General features: G+C 40.5%; 1 protein-coding gene across 8 annotated transcripts in view; it reads left to right on the plus strand.

Annotated features, from left to right (window-relative positions):
• Nucleotides 1-22,500, plus strand: part of ntng1a (netrin g1a) — a 153,578-nt gene that overhangs the window by 58,834 nt on the left and 72,244 nt on the right. For all 8 annotated transcript variants that reach the window (XM_083546720.1, XM_083546721.1, XM_083546722.1 and 5 more), the window contains exon 3: nt 14,584-15,227. In XM_083546720.1, the coding sequence (XP_083402846.1) occupies nt 14,584-15,227 (644 nt within the window). The remainder of the gene's footprint in view (nt 1-14,583; nt 15,228-22,500) is intronic.

Here is a 22,500-nt window from a genome sequence, read left to right on the forward strand (position 1 = left end):
CGAGCTCCTCCCTTCACCCAGACTCAACGCGCTACAACGGCTTGTATCTAAACAGTAGCCGACCGAGAAAGTCATAGTTCACTGTCTTCATCCTTCCTTTCACAACTATTTCTCGAGAGAGTTTATCTTTTGGCATCGTCATGCGTTTAAAAAAAATAAAGTTTTTTCTCCCGATGGCGTGCAGCTCAGAACACAGGTGAGGTGCGTTTTTTATTTTCCGTTCGGAAATTTCATTGGTCTAATGTTATGGGGTTCAGTTTTTTGGCTTGAAGTTTGTGAAACCGGGAAAAACCCAGGAAAAATTCATAAATTAGCCACGGGTTTCAAAGCGTAGGAAAAAAGTCTTTCACATTTAGTCTTCTTTTGCTTTTATAGTAAGCTCCACTCTTCTGGAAAGATACCCCACTAGATTTTTGGAGTATGTTTGTGGAGATTCAGATGCAAGGCTTAATGAACCTTAATGAAGTCAGGTACTGATGGAGGTGAGGAGGTGTAGAGGCCTGGGGTTCAGTCAGGGTTCACATGTCTCTTTTAAGGGTTGAGGTGAAGAGCTCTATAGCAGGAGATCTTCCACAGCAAACCATGTAGCACAGATCTTCATGGTGCTGGCTTTGTGCACTTGAGCAGGTATGTGTTTCCTAGTTCAAGTAAAGTGAAAAATTTTAAAGACGTCCTGTACATTAGTGTTTTTAATTTTGCAGTAACATGAATGGCTAATAAACACCATATTCCCACAATGCAATGCAAATTACCAGTCGGCTCAGGGAGCTAATTATAGAAGATTCTGATTTTGCGTTCCTTTGACAGCGGGGTGTGCGTGGGGGGGGGTGTGTGGGGGGGTGCAATTCGTCCCTTGCTATGCTCCAAAAAGTAATGCTGGATTTATTTTAGTGTGGTGAGAGTATTGAGTTTTGAGAGCGTCTTTGCAGGTAAGGAGTGAGAGACAGGTGAAGACAGCCATGACTGTGCTAGTGAGATCTTCGAGTTTGTGTGTGTGTGTGTGTGTGTGTGTGTGTGTGTGTGTGTGTGTGTGTGTTTGGTGTCTATCTCACTCCACCTCAAATCACTAGTGTGAATCTCAGACCAAAGATCATGTGAGCAGCTCCATTCTTTATTCTGTCTGTTGCTGCACAAACATTCACAGCTTCACATCATCAGAGAGGAGAAAGAATCGACAGAAACAAACACACAGCAGATGTAGGATGCACTTTGTTCTGTGGGGAAAAAAATTTATAAATAATAATAATAATAATAATAATAATAATAATAATAATAATAATAAAAAAAAAAAAAAATATATATATATATATATAATGTTTGAATGCATGGGATTTTATTTTTTATTTTGGTGTAACTCTTCGGTAAAGAAACCATTTATTTATATGTAATTATTAGAAGATGCACTAAACTTTCAGTTACCATTTATTTGTGACCAATATTTTCTATGTAGATCGATTTCTCTTCATTTCTCGAGCGCGTTCTCTCAGCACCGCTGCTGCTACGTGAAAATGACGTATCACAACACTGCTAAGATCTGTGTCCTAAATGTCACATAGAATACAGATTAACATGCCAGAGGTAGAGCTGCATCTTCCTGCAGACAGAACAGGAAAAGAACGTCTGGTTTTATTCCATCTTTTTTTTTTTTGTCAATTCAATTTTATATGTATAGTGCTTTTTTATAATGGACGTTGTCTCAAAGCAGATTTCCACAAATAATGTGTATGTTTATTGCCTATAAGTTTGTTTTCTTATAATTGTTTTTTCCTGATGAGTGAAACCAGTGGTGACTGGTGAAGGAAAAACTCTAGTATGAGGAAAGACCTTGAGAGGAACCAAACTCAGAGGGGAAACTCATCCTCATCTGGGTGGTACCAAATGTCCATTCATTGTAGTTACTTTGTTGATGTGTACAATAATAAATGTGTAAATGCTGAATTCTTCATGCAAACTGTGGTCCTGAGCCACTGTAGTAGACTGTTGATATTAATTACAGTCCAAATCAGTCCTCAAAGTTCTTGAGTTGCTCAGTGGCTTCATGAACCTTTAGGCTGTAGATGTGGAACCATCCCCAGCTGCACAGAGTGCTCTGAAGATTAATCTTGATGTACCAAAAACATGCTTTTGTTTTCCTGTAACCTGTAATGACATCATATTTCTAATTTTAGCAATATTTCCAAGGTGAAAAAAGATATGTTCCTATTACCAGATCCTGGTAATATTATTCACATGATCCTCAAAGGAAAGACTCGGGTCAATAATCACACCAAGATCTTTGACTGCTGTACACACTGAGACAGAAACACCATCCAGAGATGCTACGTAATCAGAAAGTTTACTTCATGCTGTATGTGGTCCTAGAAAAAGTACTTCCATCTTATCCGAGTTGAGCAAAAGATCATCAGCATAGCAATGCAAGTAAATACCATGTTTATTTATAATTTCACCCAGAGGCAGCAGATATAAAAAGAAAAGCAGTGGGCCTAAGACAGATCCTTGTGGAACACCAAACTTTACCTCAGAAAGTGTGGAGAACTTACCATTTACATTAACAAACCGATAGCGATCAGACCTGAGCCAGGAGAGAGCTGTTTCCTTAACACCAACATGTTCTAGTCTAGCAAGGAGGAGATTATGATCAATGGTGTCAGAAGCTGCACTAAGGTCGAGCAAAACAAGTAAAGAGACAAAACCCTGATCAGAGGCCAATAACAGGTCATTTACCACCTTAACTAGGTGGTACATTTCAAAAATGTTATGCCTTAGTGGATGTGAGCAGAACTGCTGTGCTACAAACTTTTCTAGAATCTTGGAGATAAAGAGAAGAGTTTATTATATTTGGAACAGGTTAGATTAAAGGATTTAGAACACAATGATGATTTTGATAGGGAAATAATTGAAATTCATTCTTTCACCTGAATAGGAGTAAAAATGTGTAATTGATGATCTGTTATAATTATAGGGCTGTTTGCAGGGTTATTAATAAAATCATTTGGATTTGAATTAATAGTAATTAAAAGTGCATTTTTCTTGCCTGATATTTTAAATGTTATCTTTAAAAACGTTCATGAAATCATCACTGCCTATTGATGGTGGATCGTTAGAAGTACGCTGTTGCGTTTGAAGCCTAATTTATGGAAGGTCTTTGTGTTCAAACTTGAAAACACCAAAAACAAAGACCAAAAAAATGAACAATGTTTGTGTGTTTCAAGCAAACGAAATGAAAAAGTCAATTAACCTCAATGGATCTGCAATTTTGGGTGTTTAAACATGAAGGGGTCAGTGGGAGGAGGGGGAGGAGGGGTATTTAATTCAAGTGGAGGAAAAATCACTACCAAGAATCAGTTTAACAAGCCGCCATGTCCATCACCACAGAGACCATGGAGGTTCCCTGAATTTTCCACTCATATGTGGTTCTTCTCCAATTTTTATCACAAAAATGGGGACACAATTGTATAGGACGTCTCTGGATGCTTGAACTAGGAGACCAAAACATGTTCCACCATCTATTGTGCTTTCCATGGGTTGGACTGGAAGATCTCCTGCTATAGAGCTCCAACCCTATTGGATTGAATGTAAACCAACACTCTTATGGCTGAATTTCCACAAACACACTCCGAAATCTGGTGGAACATCTACTCAGAAGAGTGAAGGTCATTGTTAAGGGCAAAGGGGAGACTTAATGTTGAATGAGACATCCAAAAAGAAGCAGTAGCATCTCATGCTCAGTTGACTTTTGTCGGTATAGTGTATACAATAGAAAGACAACATGTATTCAGATGTTGTATTTCAGGTGGTATATTTTGCACATCCACAAGAGCAACATTAACCTAATTAGAAAAGCACAGATTTGGGCTCTCTGGGGGTTTTAAAGCTTTTCTGAGAGCTGTGAACTCATTGTCCTTGGTCTACAGCTGGCCCGCACCTTTTCAAGGCGTATCGTGTACGAAATTTCTTTCAGCTTGTGTTGCAATGGATGCGGGAGGGGGATCAGATTTGAAGTCTGTGAGATGTTCTGTTGGAACATCTGATCTGATCTGATCACTTATTTGTATAATTTAGTTTAACGGGCTTGAGTTTGTAAAGCACTTTTACAATAGATGAATCATAATGCAGAAATATGTCATAATATATATTTTGAGTTGACCCCTATAAATACATTGTAATAAATGAAGAAAAAAGCTCTCTGAGTTGAAAAGAAACCTTGCAAGGAACCAGACTTAAAAAGGATCTGGGTGACACTGAAGATCTCTATAGTATACGGTAAAATTACACACTATATGGTCTAAAGATTGTGGACTCATCTTATCGTCTTTTTGAACATTCCACATTTAGTCTCCATTCGCTCTTATAATAACCTCCACTCTAGTAGATGTTCTACTAGATTTTATGGATATTTGTGCTCATTCAGCCAGTAAATTCAGGTAGTGATGTAGGTGAGTTGAGAAGGCCTGGGGTGCAGTCAGTGTTCACACTCATCCTAATCGTTTTGAAGCTCTATAGCAGGAGATCTTTCACACACATCCAACCCATGAAGGGCAGATCTTAATGGAGCTGGCTTTGGGCACAGGGTGCTTGCAATGTCATGCTGGAACAGGTCTACAGGAAAAGCTACCCCATGGAATGACGTCGTATACTATAGTGTGTTTGGGGCAGAACCACATATTGCTGTGGCAGTTGGGTATCTCAATACTTTTGGCCATATTTCTATCATGGCAATAGAAGTTCAAGGCCATCTTCTTGTTTTCTAAATGATTGCTATTCACAGTAATCTTTCTCCTCAGGACATCCATGAGGATCCATCTCGCATTGTGTCACCCCTGCTGACCCTACAAACCCTGAAAATATTCTGTTGAATCAATCATTTTACATCCCCTACTACACTTAATGTGGACCACACCAGAGAGCCCCCTGACCACCATTTTCAAAAGTCATCCTCCTCAAATCCTGAGACAAACAACCCTGAGTGCGAACCAAGTGTGAAAATGACCTGTGAGTTCCCCTGCACCTGAAACACAAGGCACCGCTCTTTGCGGACAAAAATGTTCACACGTTTTTTTAATAATAACAAATAAAGAAGGAAGGAAAACAATGATCTCCAACCTGAGAGGAGCGTCTCTGAAGGTCCTCGACACTGTCACCTGTTCACACCGCTCATCCGGACATGTTTCCTCTGCTGGTCTCGCTTCAATTCACACCTCCATATCCTGGAGTGAAAAAGGAATCAGATCACAGGTGTGAATAATACAGTGTTTTTGAATACACTATAGGGCCAAAAGTTTGTGCGCCCCAGAACAACGCTGTCATATGTATTGTTGAACATCCCAGTCCATCTCCTAGGAAGAGAGGAGCTTAGTTGTTAAGGCATTGGTCTTTGAAACAGATGGTTCAAACGCTAGCCTCACCAAGCTCCCACTTCTCGGTCCCTGAGAAAGGCCCTTAATCGGCCAGTTGTATGAATAAGACAAATGTCGCTCTGGATAAAGGTGTCTGAAAAATGCTATAAATGTCCAGATGTATTCCCTTTTTCACTCTTGTAATAAGCTCCACTCTTCTTAGAAGGCTTTTCATTACATTTCTGGGTGTAGCTTTGGGGATTAGCATTACAGGAGTTCCAGGAGCTTGGAGGAGGTTTGGAGGCTCCTGGTCCAGTTCATCAAGGTGTTCCAACTACATTGTTGGTTTTGAGGTTCATAACCTCTTCTCTTCTCATAACCTTCATAACCTCTTTCTCTGGAAAAGCAGCTTAGGACAATGTTTGTTGATAAAAGCGCTACACAAATACAACTGTTCTGAATCGAAGTGCTTGCTCCGGGGTTAAGGCACTGAATTTGGGAATTGGAAGTTAAAACCCCAGCTCCACCAAGCAACACCAAATTGCCACTGTTGGGCCCTTAAGCAAGGCCCCTAACGCTCAACTTCTGATTTGTAAGTGGATCTGTATAAGGGCGTCTCTTAAACGCCATAAATGTAAACCATGTCCTCATTAAGCTTGTGTTTGATTTTCCCGGATTTTGTAACAATTCAGCATCACATGTTTTAGTTTAGTAACATTTGGTAAAGAAACACACATAAGTGTGATGTCAGGGGTGCAAATACTTGTGGTCATCTGGTAGCATTTAGAAGAATAAATGAATCATTAGTCTATGAGATGTGTTTTGAGTGTGTGTGTGTGTGTGTGTGTGTGTGTGTGTGTGTGTGTGTGTGTGTGTGTGTGTGTGCGTGTGTGTGTGTGTGTGTGCACAGCTGTGCTGGTGATTAGTGAGATGAAAAGCCAGAGAGAGTGTGATAGAGGGAGGTCAGTCTTTCAGTGTGTGTTTTGTTTTGATCTTTTTCCTGAGTGTCTAATGAGTCCTGCTTTAAAGCGAGGAGAGAAACGAAGATCTGACGCGTCTGATCTGAGACACAAGAGCATCTTTAACCTTTCACACCTCAAACTTGAGAGTTATTTTCACTCGTTTGTTTTTTTTTTCTCCCTCATTTAATTTTAGTCTCATTTGCACCTCAGCTAGATTTGGTTTATGGAACAGTATTTATAACAGGAAGTGGGCGGGGTTAAACTTAAAGACCATGAAGATGTATTTGGACTGCAATGGTTTAGCATTCAAGCGTTTATCAGCAAACAGGTGAACCTTGATAACAGAAATATAATGAATGGACATTTGACATCACCCAGATGAGGATGGGTTCCTTCTGAGTCTGGTTCCTCTTAAGGTTTCTTTCTCATGAGGGTCTTTTCCTTGCTATTGTCTCAGTCATTTAGGATCAACTTATAAAGACTGATTTATAACTTTTTTGTAATTATATTTGTATTTAATTTGAATTGAATTGAATTGAATTGAATTGAATTGAATTGGAGGTGGTAGCAATTTTGAATTGGAAGGTCACATGTTCAAATCCCAGCACCACATACAGTAGCTGCCACTGCTGGGCCCTTGAGCAAATCCCTTAACCCTTGGCTGCTCAGTTGTAAGTGGCTTTTGCCAAATGCCATAAATGTAAATGGGAGTGAAGTGAAGTGAAGTGAAGTGAAGCGAGTTTATGGGCTGAAATCGTGACCGTTATAAACAAGTAAATTGGATAATATGTGATATTAGGGCAACGTTACAGTGTGTGATTGTCTGCCCAATTTTGCTGTCATTGCATGTAGTTATTTTCTAATCACAGGCCTATCGTTAGAAGCTCTGACATGGAGATCGCATTACAGATACTGTCCGTTATAGAACTTTACAGCAGGGTTTTATACAGTCGTGAGTAATCGGCTTAAAAGATGTAGTCTGCAATCTGCTTTATTTACTACACCTTTATTTTTAGAACCAGTCTATGTGTTTGATATCACTCTGATATGGTATAACACTTTCGCCTAAATATTTGATAGAAGCTCCTTAAAAATGTGCATAAACAATACAGCATTACACCCTTTTACTGCACAGGCTTTTCTTTCATCCTTGAGTCATGCAGACTGAGCTCTCCGGTTCTGAAGGTACTATATTTAATATGATTTGTTAGTCATAATGAAATAAATTAAAGAAGGATAAGACCAAAAATTCAGAGCTTTAATATTGGCTTAACTTGGCAATCGCTCATGCAGCACACACACACACACACACACACGCACACACGCACGCACACACGCACGCACGCACGCACGCATCACAGCAAGGTTTACTCATCCAGAACCGTGCTTTCCCGGAAAGGATTGTGTCATGCCAAGTTGTATCACGACGTAAATGAGCTGAATTTCGGTCCAAACCTTGAACAACTCCAAACATTCTGTCAGTGTTTTCATTCAGCTTACTGTAGTATTCCCCTAATCAGACCTGACAAACAAATAATCCAGTGTGCAGAGTGGAAACCATTCTAAAATAATGACCAGCACAAGGCCGTTCTAGAACACTGACCCCTGACCAGCACCAGTAAATTCTGGCAACCAGCACCAGCCTATTCTGGAACAATGACAACCCCCTAACCAGCACTAGCCTATTCTAGAATAATGACACCCATATCCAGCACCAGCCAATTCTAGAACAGTGACACCCTCTAACCAGCATCAGCCTATTCAAGAACAATGACACCCCTTACCAGCACCGGCTTATTCTAGAAAACTGGCCTCTTAACCAGCACCAGCCTATTCTAAAACACTTACACTCTCCCAACTATGCCCAGACTAATTTAGAACACTGAACTCTTAACCAGTACCAGCCTATTCTAAAACACTGACCTCCTAACAATACCAGCCTATTCTAAAACACTGACCTCTTAACCAGCACCAGCCTATTCTAGAACACTTACACTCCCCTAACTATGCACCAGCCTATTCTAGAACACGTACACTCCCCTAACTATGCACCAGCCTATTCTAGAACACGTACACTCCCCTAACTATGCACCAGCCTATTCTAGAACACGTACACTCCCCTAACTATGCACCAGCCTATTCTAGAACACTTACACTCCCCTAACTATGCACCAGCCTATTCTAGAACACTTACACTCCCCTAACTATGCACCAGCCTATTCTAGAACACTTACACTTCCCCAACTATGCACCAGCCTATTCTAGAACACTTACACTCCCCTAACTATGCACCAGCCTATTCTAGAACACGTACACTCCCCTAACTATGCACCAGCTTATTCTAGAACAATGACACCCCTAACCAGCACCAGCCTATTCTAGAACACCGACCTCCCAACAGCACCAGCCTCTTCTAAAACACTGACCTCTTAACCAGCACCAACCTATTCTAAAACATGTACACTCCCTAACTATGCACCAGCCTATTCTAAAACATTGATAAGTGGCAACTCATTCAAGACCACTGACCTCTGACCAACACCAACCCATTCTAGAACACCAACCATCTACCAGTTCTAAGCCATTCTAGAACATCTACAAACACTGGCCAATACTAGAAAATTGACCCACTAAGAATGAAAGGTCCATTCACAAAACTAAATACATTCTAGAACATCAACCCGTACTGCATTTAAAATCAAACCTGAGATTAAAATTTAAGTTCCTAAAAAAACAAAATATGGTCTACTGCTACATGATTGGTGGGAGGTTTAAAGCAGTCAGAATAAATCTAGAGGGCAGGACGCAAATCATGCAGCAGGAGGAACAAAAATAGAGATGAAAAAGACGATCTAGAAGGAGATTAGGCAGATGATCAGATATGCTTCTGTTCTGTAAGGAGCAGTGTAAACTGTGCACCACATCGCTAACAGTCAAAATAGGGATAAGTCTGAAGTCATTACCCACACCCACTCTTATCCTACAGATCACACTTTTTTTTGGTGGGGCAGGGGGAGGTGTGTTGGGGTTGGGGAGTGGGGCAAATCGTTCTTCACACTTGTGAGTGAGCGCTGAGGCGATTACACAGTGGATTGTACCGAGAGAACACTCAAGCTGATGCATAGTAATTCCATCTCACAGAAATTGATATTGATCTATTTTTCATCTCTTTAAGAAACGGTCTCACTCTAACATGTGATAGACATCAGGACACTATGCTGATTTGTGTGTGTGTGTGTGTGTGTGCGTGTGTGTGTGTGTGTGTGTTCAGAATGTATGTCATGCATCTAAATGCACATACTCATTAACATAGCATTGTAGCATAGTTTCCTTGTCCTTTAATCTCCAGTGTCCTCTAGTTTTCAGTGTCCCCTAATTTCCAGTGTCCTTTGGTGTCCTTCGTCCTTTAGGTTTCAGTGTCTCCTAGTTGCCAGTGTTCCCTAATTTCCAGTGTCCTCTACTGTCCAATGTTCTCTAGCTTCCAGTGTCCCCAAACCTGCACTGTGCCCTAGTTTTAATTGTCCTCCAGGTTTCAGTGTCTCCTAATATCCAGTGTCCTTTAGTTTCCTTTGTTTTCTAGGTTCCAGTGTCATTTGGTTTCCAGTGTCCTCTACATTCCAATGTCCTTTAACCTCCAGTGTTTTCTAGTTTTCATTGTCCTCTAGGTTTCAGTGTCTGCTAACTTCCAGTGTCCTTTAGTTTCCTTTGTCCTTTAGGTTTTAGTGTCTCCTAGTTTCCAGTGTCCCCTAATTCCCAGTGTCCTTTAATTCTCAATGTTTTCAAACTTCCTAAGTTCCTTAAACTGCAGTGGCACCCAGTTTTCATTGTCCTCTAGTTTCTAGTGTCTCCTAGTTTCCAGTGTTCACTAACTTCCCGTGTCCTTTAGTTTCACTGTCCTCTAGGTTCCGATGTCTGGTTTTGTGTTGCTTAATGTCCTGTGTCCTCCAGTTTTTACTGTCCCCTAGTTATCATTGTTCACTAATTTCTAGAGTCCTCCAGTTTTTACTGTCCTCTTGTTTAATGTCCCCTAGTTTGCACTGTTATGAATGTCCTCCAGTAATTTTCAGTACTCAATCCTCCAGTTTTGTGTTCAGTAATTATCAGTTTCCATTGTCCTTTTATAACCAATGTTTTCAAGTTGTGTCCCTCTAGTTTTCATTGTCCTCCAGTTTGAGGTGTTTGTAATTTTTCTCTACATATTTCATCAGTTAGACATTCCATTTTTCGCAAGTGTGCGGTAACCAACAAAATCCGCAACATTGTGAATATCTGGCAACGTGTGCATGTGACATGTCATGTTAATAAAGTGATGTCACATGAATAGAGCTCGTACTTTGCGCAGACAATGAAACGCTTCCAGCAATAACTTTTGCACCGGCACACACCACTCACATTATCATCATGGGTGTGTGTGTGTGTGTGTGTGTGTGTGTGTGTGTGTGTGTGTGTGTGTGTGTGTGTGTGTGTGTGTGTGTGTCTGTGTAGATGTGTGTGTGTGTGTGTGTGTGTGTGTGTGTATGTGTGTGTGTGTGTGTGTGTGTGTGTGTGTGTGTGTGTGTGGATGGGTGTGTGTGTGTGTGTGTCTGTGTGGATGGGTGTGTGTGTGTGTGGATGGGTGTGTGTGTGTGTGTGTGTGTGTGTGTGTGTGTGTGTGTGTGTGTGGATGGGTGTGCTGTTAAATAGTGAGCAGTAAGTGATTGATAGTGCCGCCATGGTCTGTGTCCACAGGGGAAATTACCCAGAATTCCTCTAATGGGAACTACAAGCTCGAGATCAGAGCAGCTGGCAGAGTTTATAACGTATACATCTCTCTTTCCGTTCTCTCTTTCGCTTCGTCTTACTCTCACTCTCTGTCTCTACATCTGTCTCTGCCTATCTGTCTTTCATTGTCTCTTTCCTTTTCTTCATCTTGTTCTGTGTCTATAGGACTTACTGCCTGTTTCTGATACATTTCTCCTCCTCTTTCCACAGTACTTTCTTTTTCTTCTTCTTCTGCTTCTTCTTCTTCTTTTTCTTCCTCCTGTCTCTCTTTTTTCTCTCTAGCTATTTCTGTATTTTATATTCGATCCATCTCTATCTATTTCCCATCCATCTCTGTAGCTGTCTCTATATACCTTTTTCTTCCTTCATGTCTCATATCTCATTCTACTTTTGAGTCTCTCTCCATCTCTTTTTTCCCTCTGCTTTACTCTTTCTATAGCTGTCTTTAAGTCTTTCTTCATCTCTCTTTTATCAATGTCTCTCATAATTTCTCTCTTTTTCAGTCTCTCTCTCTCTTCTCTCTCTCTCTCTCTCTCTCTCTCTCTCTCTCTCTCTCTCTCTCTCTCTCTCTCTCTCTCTCTCTCCATCCTTATTTAGCTCATTTACTCTTGTCTATCTCTTTCCCTTAGTCTCTCTCTCATCTCTCTCTTTTTCTCCTTTACTCCTACTATAACTGTCTCTCAGTTTCGCTTAATTTGTCTCTTTCATTTGGTCTCTTTTTCTCTCCATCTCGTTCTTTCTCTCCTTTACTCTCTTTACCACTGTCTTTCAATATTTCTTCATTTCTCTCTTTCTCTCCTTTACTCTCTTCTACTGTCTCTGTCGCTCTGTCAATCTCTTTCCCTCCGTTTCTCTTTCTCCATCTCTTTCTTTTTCTACTTTATTCTGTCTCTCAGTCTCTCTCTAGCACATTCACAGGCCAAAACAAAGTGGACACTTGACCATAACATTGAGATGTGCTTCTTGTTGAAAATCCTATTCCACCTTCTTATGAAAACCTCCACTCTTCTGGGAAGATTTTCCATTGGATTTTGTGGACATCCCAATAAAGCTTAGAGTTAATTAGCAGGAGATCTTTCTCTCCAACCCATGGAAAGCAGATCTTCATGGAGCTGGCTTTGTGCCCATGGGCATTGCCATGTGTGTCCTATTCTTTGCTTATAATAATAATAATAATAATAATAATAATAATAATAATAATTATAACAATAATGATACTCTTTATTTTATTTAGTACCTTTAAAATCTACATCTTTATGTGCTGTCCAAGCATAAAAGAAAAAAAATTAAATAAAAGCAATATAAAAAATAATTACTACTACAAGTACTACTACTACTAATATTATTGATAATAATAATAATAATAATAATAATAATAATAATAATAATAATAATAAAAATAATAATAAATGAATGAATGAATGAATAAATAAATAAATAAATAAATAAATAAATAAATAAATAAATAAATAAATAAATAAATAAATAAATAAAACATCACAGATACGTCACAAAAAGTATAAAAATCATCTGAAAACTATCATGAAAAAGTACGTTTTAACAGCAGATTTAAGATTGAATAGTTTACGGAAGGAACAATATATAGCTGGAAAAACCCGGCGTTTCAATACTTTTGAAAATATCACGTGTAAGAACCGGTATATTCAACGTGCTCCTCCGTTCGTTGCTAGGAGCACCTTAGAACTGTGCCAGATGCTACGTGGAGGTGATGAGAGCCGAAAAGGGGCTCTTTATCGGCATGGACTCGTCGAGATTTTCAGGTTGAGATCAAAGCCGTAGCAACGACGCTCAGGCCCTGAATCACGGCTATTGCATCAATGGTGATTTTCTTCTCTTTTTTTGACAGTTCTTTTGTGTTTTCTCGCTCTCCTCTTCTCTCATCCCATCATTAGCACCAATCTATCGAGCTCTGTCATCTCCTTTATCTGCAATCTGCGTAAAAAAACAGAAACCGAACCGCTCATCAGATTAGCATTAAAACCAGTGTCGCGACTAATTACTGACCTCGACTCCGCCAGTGACAATCTCATTTACACTAATGGGTGTCCATTGATCTGGGCACGCTAACAGGAACCTCGTGGATTTCTTTTTTTTTCCCCCAATAATTGCGATCCTTTCATCATTTCTTAACCGTCAGATAATATTAGCAATTCGGCCGACCGCGGTCAGCGTATTACTTACCATACGCTTAAATCTAATTAACTCATAGTTGAGGTGTTTTTGTTTAAATCCAGACTTTTAGCCCATTAGGAAGTTTTCACACAGTGCTGTTCTGTCACCTTGCCTTAGAGGACAAGATAAAAACATGAGCTTATTAGCAACAACACTTGTTTTCCCTCTTCTCTTTCTGTCACTTTTATTTCCTTTTCCCTTTTCATCCTCCATGTTGGACTCACACAGAGGGACACAGCTGCTCTGGTATCTTGTCTTGATAAATTGGAGCTTGTGTTTCTTAAAAAAGCTGATATGAGTGATTGCTGAAGTGCCCTTCACTTGCTGCCCCCCAAACACACAAACACACACACACACACTTCCTGCTAACTCTCTCATCATCCTGGTGTCAAGCTCCAGAGGTTGTACACGTTGTGGTGTAATGATTTGCAGCAAGGACACTTCTTTTCAAGCAAAAGATGATACGCCCTCGCATCTTCTCTCAGGTGCCTTTGTTTTTGCTCTCCGTTTGGGTGGCGCGTCTCAACGTCTCGTCACTCTCGGGTTTCGCGAAACCGCTTTCACAACATGGTTCCTTTGACGTCGGGTTCGGAGACGGTTTTTCATTTTACCCCATGGGTGTCTTTTTCTGGATCAAGGAGGAACGCGAGGCGAAGGGCGCTATTATTATTGCGTTATTCAGCAATTTGTTCCTCTGACCTTTGGATTATCACGCACACCTAAGGCATGCTGTCGCTTACACGCTGTGACTCGATGGCCATTTCTGATCCTCCAAAATCCATTTGTCTTTTATTTATCTATTTATTCATCTGATAAACTACTACAAGGCCCTGACTGACTTTGTTTTTTTGGATGTGAAACGAGGCATGACAGGATGAGATGCAATAAAAAACAGAAACAACATGTGATTGTTCTGTCTGTTTCCTCCTCGCTGGCACAATTCAGAGAGCAGGAATTACCCTTGAAGTTACAATGCAACCTCACCAGACCTGTGGGAGCTTTTAACCATCTGGTGCACAGTCGATTTTCTCTGTTTACACACACTTCAGTCAAAGCTCATAAAAGACAAAACAAATGCCACTGTTAGTGCTCCCAGTTTGACCCTCCAGTACAGTTACTTAGCAATAGCAAGCCCATTGACCAAAGCCATCTATTTACTCTGGAGCACGCATGCCAATTATACCAATTTTATTAATTCCAAATCTTTATCTCGGTTTATCTACACATAAACCTGGCCATGCTCTGGGTATAAATCTGGAAGAAACAGCCACAAATATAATTATTGATGTCTTTTTCATGTCTGTTTTACCATGTTTTTGTTGTCGTTCCAGGAAAACCCATACATGTGCAACAACGAGTGTGACGCCACCACGGAGGAACTTGCCCACCCTCCAGAACTTATGTTTGACTTTGAGGGTCGCAACCCAACCACCTTCTGGCAGTCCAGTTCTTGGAGGAAGTACCCTAAACCCTTGGCAGTGAACATCACACTATCCTGGAACAAGACCATCGAGCTGACAGATGACATCGTCATCACTTTTGAGTCAGGCCGTCCTGAGCAGATGGTCCTGGAAAAGTCTCTAGATTATGGGAAGACATGGCAGCCATACCAGTTCTATGCCACTGACTGCTTGGACGCCTTCACCATGGATCCAAAGACGGTCCAGGACCTGTCCCAGTTCACACTCCTGGACATCATCTGCACAGAGGAGTACTCACGGGGCTACGTCTGGAAGTATGACAAGACTGTGCGCTTCGAGATCAAGGACCGCTTCGCGCTGTTTGCCGGACCACGTCTACACAACATGGCGTCCTTATACGGCCAACTGGACACCACAAAGAACCTCCGAGACTTCTTTACCATCACAGACCTGCGTATCCGGCTCCTCCGACCTGCCACTGGGGCCACCATGGTGGATGAGGGCAACTTGTCCAGATATTTCTATGCTATCTCTGACATCAAGGTGCATGGCAGGTAAGAGACTGTTTTTGCATAAAGCTCCTAGTACTCTGTCAAAACATAAGTAGAAAAGACTTATATCTATTATGAATACAATCTCAAGGGGTTGTCATCTGCCTGAAAGCTGAGGTAAAATATTTTGTCTGAAGTACAATGAGATACAAGGTTCTTTAAAGAACAGTCTTACCATGATTTTGAGGTAGAACCTGACACAGAGATGAAACCTTACCTTTGGGAACAAATGCAATTCTGAGATAAAAAAATTTAACACCTTTTGATACCGTCTGACAGTAAAAGTACAAATCTGACAGGTACAATCTCACTTTAAGGTAGAAATGTGACCCCACCTAATGATACAATCTAACTCTGAAGTACAAAGATGACCAAGGCACAATCTCCTCCTGAGGTATTAATTAGACACTAACCCTAAACAAATCTGTGTTAGATGTACAAACTGAATTTTACATACACTTCCAAACCCCAAGGTACAAATCTCGGACAGGTGTGATCTCACCCTAATTAAACTAATTTGACTCTGAAGTACAATCTTGACTTTAGGTACAATGTGACCCTAAGGTATGACCTCATCTTATGTACCATCTAAATCTAAGGTACAGATTTGACCATGAGGTAAAAACTCACTTTTGTGTCCAATCTGACTCTGATTTATGACCTCATCTTATGCTTTTTCTAAACCCTGAGGTAAAAGATCTACCATAAGGTGCCTAACTAACCTACCTAATCTGGCCCTAAGGTATGCTCTCATCTTATGTTCCATCTAATGCTGATGTACAACCCAATATTTAGGTATGATTTGACCTTAAGGTATGAACTCACACTATGTTTTTTTTTTTTACCTGAGGTAAATCTCAATGTTTAGTAAAATCTGATTTTGATGTATGACCTCATCTTGTGTTTTATTTAAACCCAGAGGTTCAAACCTGAACAATCTGAGCCGGAGTTATGATTTCATCTTATGTTTGATCTGATCCTGAGGTAAAATTATGACTCTGAGGTACAACCCAACATTTAAGTACAATCTGACCATTAGTAATGACCTCACTTTATGTTTTTCTGATCTTGAGGCACAAATCTGTCCTCGAGGTTCAACCTCACCTACACCCTTACCTATAAACAGGGGCGCAATTAACAGTTTTAAGGTATATATATATATATATATATATATATATATATATATATATATATATATATATATATATATATATATATATATATATATATATATATACACAATGTTATATTATTAATAATAAAGTTAATATAGTTTAATTTTATTTACAGAGAATTTATTTTATTTCACCACAGTGTTATTATTTAAAATATGTGTGTATGTACGATAAAAAAAAAACTAATTGGAAATATTTTAATTGATGATTGTGGGGCCCCCTAGCGTTCTCGTGGGCCCATATGCCTGGCATACTCTGCACCCCCCCTAATGGCGCCCCTGCCTATAGATACAATCTAACCTTAATGTATATTCCGTCTGACTCTAAGGTACAATTTTGCCACCACTGCACATTAAAGTTAAATAGGATCCTTAGGTTTGACTTCTCCTTATATTCCCTCTGACCCTAAAATACAAACCTGACCTCGAGGTACAATCCTCTAACCTGACCCTGAGGTACAACCTCACATAAAGTACAAATCAGTTTATTTTGTGTTATGGGAAGCCGGTGAATATATTTATGATTTACCAGGGTAGTGTGGACGGTGTCTCCAAAACCCTGAGGTGTTTCGCAATGTTCATCAGATTTACTTAGAAACCATGTTTCTTTTTTTCTGTATTGATTAAAAAATAAATATTGAAATGAGGTCGTTTTTAACTCCGCAAACAGGTTCGAACAAGATTGCCACACCTCATATAGACTGCAGGCACATTTCTCAGGAGAAATGTCAGTCTGTTTTCCACTGCATATTGCTGCATCATAACATCATGTTGTTTTTTTTATTATTGAAGTCTTTATGATCAATAACCTTGTCCTGACCTTGGGTGCTGTAAAGTAAGGCGATTAAAGGGATTGGGGTCATAAGCATCTGGATGAGATATAATCTGTCTTTCTTGGTTGAACTAAAGCCCTGTTTAAGCCTTATTGCTTATTAAATGTGTCAGTGTCCAGTCCTGTGTTATTGAACCCGGTGGGTTTAATCAGGTTTACATTATTAGTGTGACCTGAATATCTAGTATTCATGTGTTATGCAGGATTTGTAGGCAAGTAGGAATCTGTTAGGGATGTTCTTTCATTTCCATATTTCTATTAGGTGGCAGAGGAGATGATACATAACCTATGCTTTTTTTTAATGATGTCAGCATATTAATCTTAACCCAGGCCCAGTCCCAAAATCTGAACCACAATTTTACCAATCATAGACCCAATCTAAACCGAAAAAACAAATCCAGTCCAGAACTAGATTCAGTCCCTGACTAGAATCTTTGTCCCGGGCCCAATCTAAAACCAGGTCTAGTCCCAAAACTTGAACCACAATTTCACTAATTATATACTAATCTAAACCCAAAAACAGATCCAGATCCCTAAACCCAATGCAGAACGTACACAGTGCCAGATCCAATATAAATTAGCATCAAACCCCAAACAATATTATTGATATGAGTGAGCATAATCACGTGAGTCCATGTTAAATCAATCAGGCTTTTTTGGTAAACTTGTTGTAGGCACACACACACAAACACACACAAACACAGTGTAAGTGCAACTACCAGCCTGATTTCCTCCTAGTGGATATGGAACAGCAAAATATCATCTCTCTCACGGAACTCTAATTATAAGGACTTGGTGCCTCAAGGAGTTTGCAACGTGTTAAAATCGACACCATGTGATCCCACTGCCTACATGTGTGAAATTCACTGTTTTGACACCTGGCCTAGTAAATAAAGAAGATTACTTTTTAATTATATGTAGATCCTGGCTGACACTTGACTGTGAAACAGACGGGGATGCAGGAAAGACATGAGGCAGAATTGAAAACATAAGAGCGAACACGTGGGATCATAACCGAGAGGATCACGTCTCTCAAACTCAACTCGGGAGGCATAAATACAAAAAAACATCAAATATATTGATTATAATGATTAGCAGAAAGAGGGGTCCCTGGTGGTCTAGTGGTTAGGATGCGGCGCTCTCACCGCTGCGGCCCGTGTTCGATCCCCGGTCAGGGAACCAACCCCAGCCACTCTTAGTGCTGGTCCCAAGCCTGGATAAATGGGGAGGGTTGCGTTAGGAAGGGCATCCAGCGTACCAACATGTACCAAATCAAACATGCGGATGATCCGCTGTGGCGACCCCTAATGGGAGAAGCTGAAAGAAAGAAAGAAATTGATTAGCGGAAAGAGGGACGGCCATGATGGTTTTTTGCATCATGGCCGGGGGAGTTACTTGAGATAGCACTAGAAATTGCAGTTCAGTGGTTGGACCCTCTGATCAAAAGGTTTTAAGTTTAAATACCAGCACCTTCAAGCTGCTGCTCTTTGGCCCTTGATCAAGGCCCTTAATTGCTCAGTTTAGTATTTCTCTATAAAAGCAAGGTGCTATATTATTACATACAGCATATGAGGGGTGTTTTAGGTCCTTGTAGTTGCAGTGGATTTTTTTTAATAGCAGTTTTGACAGATTTGACAGGATTTACTCGAACCAGACGGCAAGAAAGGGAACGCCAAGTCGGGTCTGACGTCTCGCCTGAACTTTTGCGAGGTCGAATCGAACAAACGGAGAGAACGCAGGGAGGACGCTAAAGACTGCCTAATGATAGAAGAGGAGGAGTCTGGGCATGATATTTCTCCCTATCCTCTGCTATTACATCACTCCGCATTGACTTGTCCAGGATTAATGGCGGTGTAAGGCCAGCGCTGAAGCTGTGCCTCGGCAGGAGGATGCTTTAGAGGAAAGCAGGATGTGTGTAGATTAATGGAACGGGACCCGTATCGCTCGTCCCCCTGCGGTGCACTTAAGAGTTTAGCACTTAAAGGGCAATTAGGCTGCAGCGCTCCAGTTTGGAAAATTCATCAAAGCCTACTGAGGTATTGTAAAGGGTGTTGTAGAGTTCAAATTCTGCACTAATTCTTTATACACACTTTTAGGGTCAAGGGGGAATTTGCCATACATGTTTTTTTTTGTTTGGTGTTGCCAGATTTAGAAATTACACTCAGGCTGTATGAAATTCACACCCATGCAGCAGACCAGGGTTTGATTGAATTTGTACAAATGCTACAGTACAGGGAGCATTTCTGCATCAGAGCTCCAGGGTCCCTGGTGTGATTGTGAGCTTGTTTGTGTGTGTGTGTGTGTGTGTGTGTGTGTGTGTGTGTGTTATATAAGAAGGCGTAATACAGTGAGACTAATTGACCCATTAACACTCTTACAATCCATATTTAACTTCGCAATCCATCTTTTTCCTTCATATAGTTTCTAGAGATACATCTTGCCCTCATTTTTTCTCTCTTTCTACAGTCTTCTTCTTCTTTTCAGTTTCTATTTAAACAGACCGGAAGACAAAAAGAATATCTATAAATAAAATGTACAGTACCAGTTTGCACTGGATCAAGTACTATTTTATGTGCCGCCAAGTAACTATACTGTGTATTCAATATTGCTGTGATTAATGTGATCATTACAGCCTGGAATGTTGATGTAGAAATGAACTGATTCTGTGTGCCAGGGTTTCCTCTGGGTTCTCTGTTTTTTTCCCAATTCCGACCCTAATCCGGGAAAACGGCGTTTCCAATCATTTCCCAAAAGTGGCTGATCCAAGCTGAAACATCTGAGAATGCTAAAGTCCCTGTACTGCACATGAGCAAAATGTAAGATGCTTCAGCATTTCCGCCTGAGGTTTATTTACTCTCCCGCGCTTTGAAACGTCCGGCGATGTGGAGCACCGTCACGTGACTAAAAATGCGACTAAAATATGCGTTTTTAAACGAATACGTATTAGTGTGGACATGGCAATAAAATATACCTGTGGGTGGATCGGCTATCTCTGTGTTCAGGATTCCCCTGAGATGACCTAAATTTCATTCAGAGTGTATTCCTGACTTTCATTTTTCTGGAGCTACAATCGAAATCTGGATGGTATCGGCATGTGCACATCATAACTTCGCTCTTATTTTGGCTGATTTTCTTTTGTTTTTTTGCTAACGTTTAACGATATGCCTTTGATCCTGAGAAAAGATAAAGGACTAAAGTAAAGCAAAATACTTTCAATTCATTTTGTATAAGAATGTCACACTGTATTTTTAAAAGTATGTGGAAACCATGAGCATAAGATATGGGATGTCCCATTCCACATTTAATCTCCATTTACTTTTATAATAGCCTCAACCCTTTCTGAGGAGATGTTCCACTAGATTTTGGAAGGGGTTTGTGGAGATTCACACACAAGGGTGTTAAAGTCAGGTACTGTTCTAGGTGAGGAGGTGAGGAGGTCTGGGTGCAGTCAGCATTTACTTTCATCCCAGTAGGGTTGGAGCTGGAAAGCAGGAGAACTTCCACTCCAAACCCATGGAAAGCAGATCTTCATGGATCTGACTTTATGCATTATCATGCTGGAACAAGTTTGGGTCTCCTAGATCAACTTTGAAATTTTCTTTTATTATCTCCTTGCCATATTTTTATCCCTTTATCTCCGTCTACACATCATTTGTCCGTCTCGCTGAATAAAGCCGGTCCTTGTTAAACGTACCTGAAAAAAAAAACAGAATGTCTGTGACGTGAAACAGCATGAGGAAGCGTGTAATCGTGTTTTCTGAAACACAGTCGAGCTGGGAGAACATCCCGTGAGACGCCGCATCACTCACACGCTCATGCATTGCAGAATTCCCGGAAGGCCGTGGCGTAACAGCGCTCGTGACGAGCAAGTGATTGATTGAGTCGTTGATTGGATAGAAAGGCACCTGCTGATTAGAGGAAAAGGTCTCCCAGGGTTCAGCACTGACGCTAGGCTAATCTTTTTCACCACACACGCTCTGCTTTTCAATCACATGGCAAGAGGACAGGGTCAGTGCTGCCAAGATAATCCATCCAGACATTTTCAGATATAGATGGCAAGAAAAGGTCTGGGTAGGTTGCATTCATTAGATTTTTGATTTGAAGATAAAAAACAAATGATTAAATAGTTCAAAAAGGTATTTTTGCTTTGTCGAAAATACACCTCTACCACTGGGGGAGTGGAAGCTCAGTGGTTAAGGTGCTGGTTACTGATCAGAAGGTCAGGGGTTCAAGCCCTGGTATCACCAAGCTGCCCCTCTTGGGCCCTTAAACAAGGCCCCTAACCCTCTGTGCTCCAGGGGCGCTGTATCATGGCGGACCCTGTGCTCTGACCCCAGCTTTTGAGCAAGCAGGGATATTTGAAAAATACTTGAACAGAAGAAGAAGAAGAAGATAACGCTGTATTAAGAGGACAGGGGGACTCATATTTCCTGTTCTCCTCCTGTTGCTGTTTAAATGTAAGTAGTGATCAATTTGAACTTCTCAGAGTGATGCCAGAATGTTTAGATGCAGCCACTGATGGATTATGAGCTGAGGGTTGATTAGTTCTTTCACATCCAAGTTGTGCAAGAGTCCCGCACCCAAAAATACCTCAAATACATGAAAATAATATAGCAAGAAACTAGAAATGAGACATATTAAATATTTTAAGCAAAAAAAAAAAAAAGCTTTTAAACATAATTATTGCATCTTTTTATTTTCATTTTTAAACCAGAAAAACAAATGTGACCCGAATGTGCAACAGACACTGACCTAAATGCTGCTTCTGATCTTTCACACTGCCCTATTCATCCTAACTCCATCCATAAATATGAGTGGAATCAGTATCTAGAGAAGAGCTTGGGAAAAGAAATCTGAAGATCTGAAAGAGAGATGCGATCCGAAATTGAAATGTTACTCCGATCTCATGAACCCTGAAACACAGTTCTTCTTGGTTCAGTGTGTGTGTGTGTGTGTGTGTGTGTGTGTGTGTGTGTGTGTGTGTGAGAGATGTTATGCTCCTCAACCTTGCTTCCACCTCCACTCCACCTCTCTGACCTACTTCTTAGTTTCCCGAGCGAAACCAATCGTACTCCTCGACCACTTAAAGAGAGGGGTCTGGAGGATTGCATTCAACACACACACACACACACACACACACACACACACACACACACACACACAGAGACGCTGCGAACTGAAAACACACAGCGTGAATTAATAACTGCAATTTCATTATTTTTAATTATGAATGCCGAGTTAGACAAAGCAGCCGCGGGAGAGAATCAATA

Source organism: Silurus aristotelis (genome assembly GCF_946808225.1).
Source record: "Silurus aristotelis genome assembly, chromosome: 1".
NCBI lineage: Eukaryota > Metazoa > Chordata > Actinopteri > Siluriformes > Siluridae > Silurus > Silurus aristotelis.